This window comes from Limulus polyphemus, unplaced genomic scaffold, assembly GCF_000517525.1.
Source record: "Limulus polyphemus unplaced genomic scaffold, Limulus_polyphemus-2.1.2 Scaffold8058, whole genome shotgun sequence".
Taxonomy (NCBI): domain Eukaryota; kingdom Metazoa; phylum Arthropoda; class Merostomata; order Xiphosura; family Limulidae; genus Limulus; species Limulus polyphemus.
Genome location: NW_013673668.1, coordinates 25,522 through 26,901, shown reverse-complemented (window position 1 = coordinate 26,901; position 1,380 = coordinate 25,522). Strand labels below are relative to the sequence as shown.

The 1,380-nt window shown below is 33.5% G+C and overlaps 1 protein-coding gene across 1 annotated transcript in view; it reads right to left on the bottom strand.

Moving 5' to 3' along the window:
• The window catches only part of LOC111083062, a gene marked incomplete at both ends in the record, with an annotated part of 30,246 nt that overhangs the window by 3,915 nt on the left and 24,951 nt on the right, over positions 1 to 1,380 (bottom strand). Inside the window, one exon of the mRNA XM_022379288.1 lies at positions 781 to 886. Within this exon, the coding sequence (XP_022234996.1) occupies positions 781 to 886 (106 nt within the window). The remainder of the gene's footprint in view (positions 1 to 780; positions 887 to 1,380) is intronic.

Sequence of the window (1,380 nt, the reverse complement as noted above, 5' to 3'; positions counted from 1 at the left end):
ATTTGGACAGCAACGAGCTCATAAACCAGACAAAATACATAGCAGCAGTCGTTTTTTACCTTCACAGTATAAGCATAAAAATGTTAATAAAGTAACAACAAATATCTATTAAATCTATAAAGTAACAAATACATAAAGCTATTATACAAATACAAAGCTATTATTTCAGTCATTCTTAATGTGTCAAGCATCTATATGCCAAAAACTATGGTTTTTATCATTAAATGAAGATGTAGACTAAAGATACTTTGCGGGCTTTACATCATAACCAGGTTTCATTCGCCTGGGCCCCTGGGCAGTTGTCCCCTTACTGTAGTTCACTGATAGCATTAGAAAAGGAACTTTATTCTATGTCCAGTAACAGTCAGAAGTCCACTGGTAACATCACTAAATGAACTCTCTCTTCTACCTCCAGTAACAGCCAGAAGTACACTGGTAACATCAGTTAAGGGACTCTCTTCTACCTCCAGTAACAGCTAGAAGTCCACTGGTAACATCAGTTAAGGGACTCTCTTCTACCTCCAGTAACAGCCAGAAGTACACTGGTAACATCAGTTAAGGAACTCTCTTCTACCTCCAGTAACAGCAAGAAGTACACTGGTAACATCAGTTAAGGAACTCTCTTCTACCTTCAGTAGCCAATCTCCTTATAAGTAGTCAATACATAGTACTCTGCTGTCAAAATTCAATCTAGACAATATTTCACATCAGGACACCAGTGACACTATAATAACAGCATTCTTCAAATTCTAGGAGAAGTTATGTTAACTTGTTTCATACCTACTGTTTGCACACTTTGGATCAGCCAGTCTCTGAATTTCAATGGAGCTGAGACCCATTTTCCGTTGCTTCTTAGGTCGATAATGAAGCTTACTTTTCACATCCTCTACAGAAAATAATTAGAATACATAGAAAATTTCAACTGGATAGCAGACTAAAAACATGTCATAATTTACTTGATTACAAAATTTATGCTCAAAATATACAAAACCTAAGTATATTTGTCAAGCAAAACTATGTATGAATGTCTACCCAAAGCTTCACTAGTTTTAATAGAAAAATTTTAATGATGTTCAAAACCTAGTGGCAAATGTACAAAAAACAATCTGAGGAAAATGTATCTGAATGTTTTCATTTTAAGTTTCTTACTGTAGAAAATGCAAAAACGGAGATTTCATTTTACATTTTGTGAAACTGAAGTACATTTTGAGTTTGAATAAAATCATAATCATACTGTGAAATAATTTAAAAGACATTATGAAATTTAATACTATTAAGCTTTTTTAGTATACACTAGAAGTAAAAACAGAATATTTAGCTTTGCTTCAGCCTCAATAAAAATCCTCAAGTTCATTGGCTTACATTCACAGATATGGTATC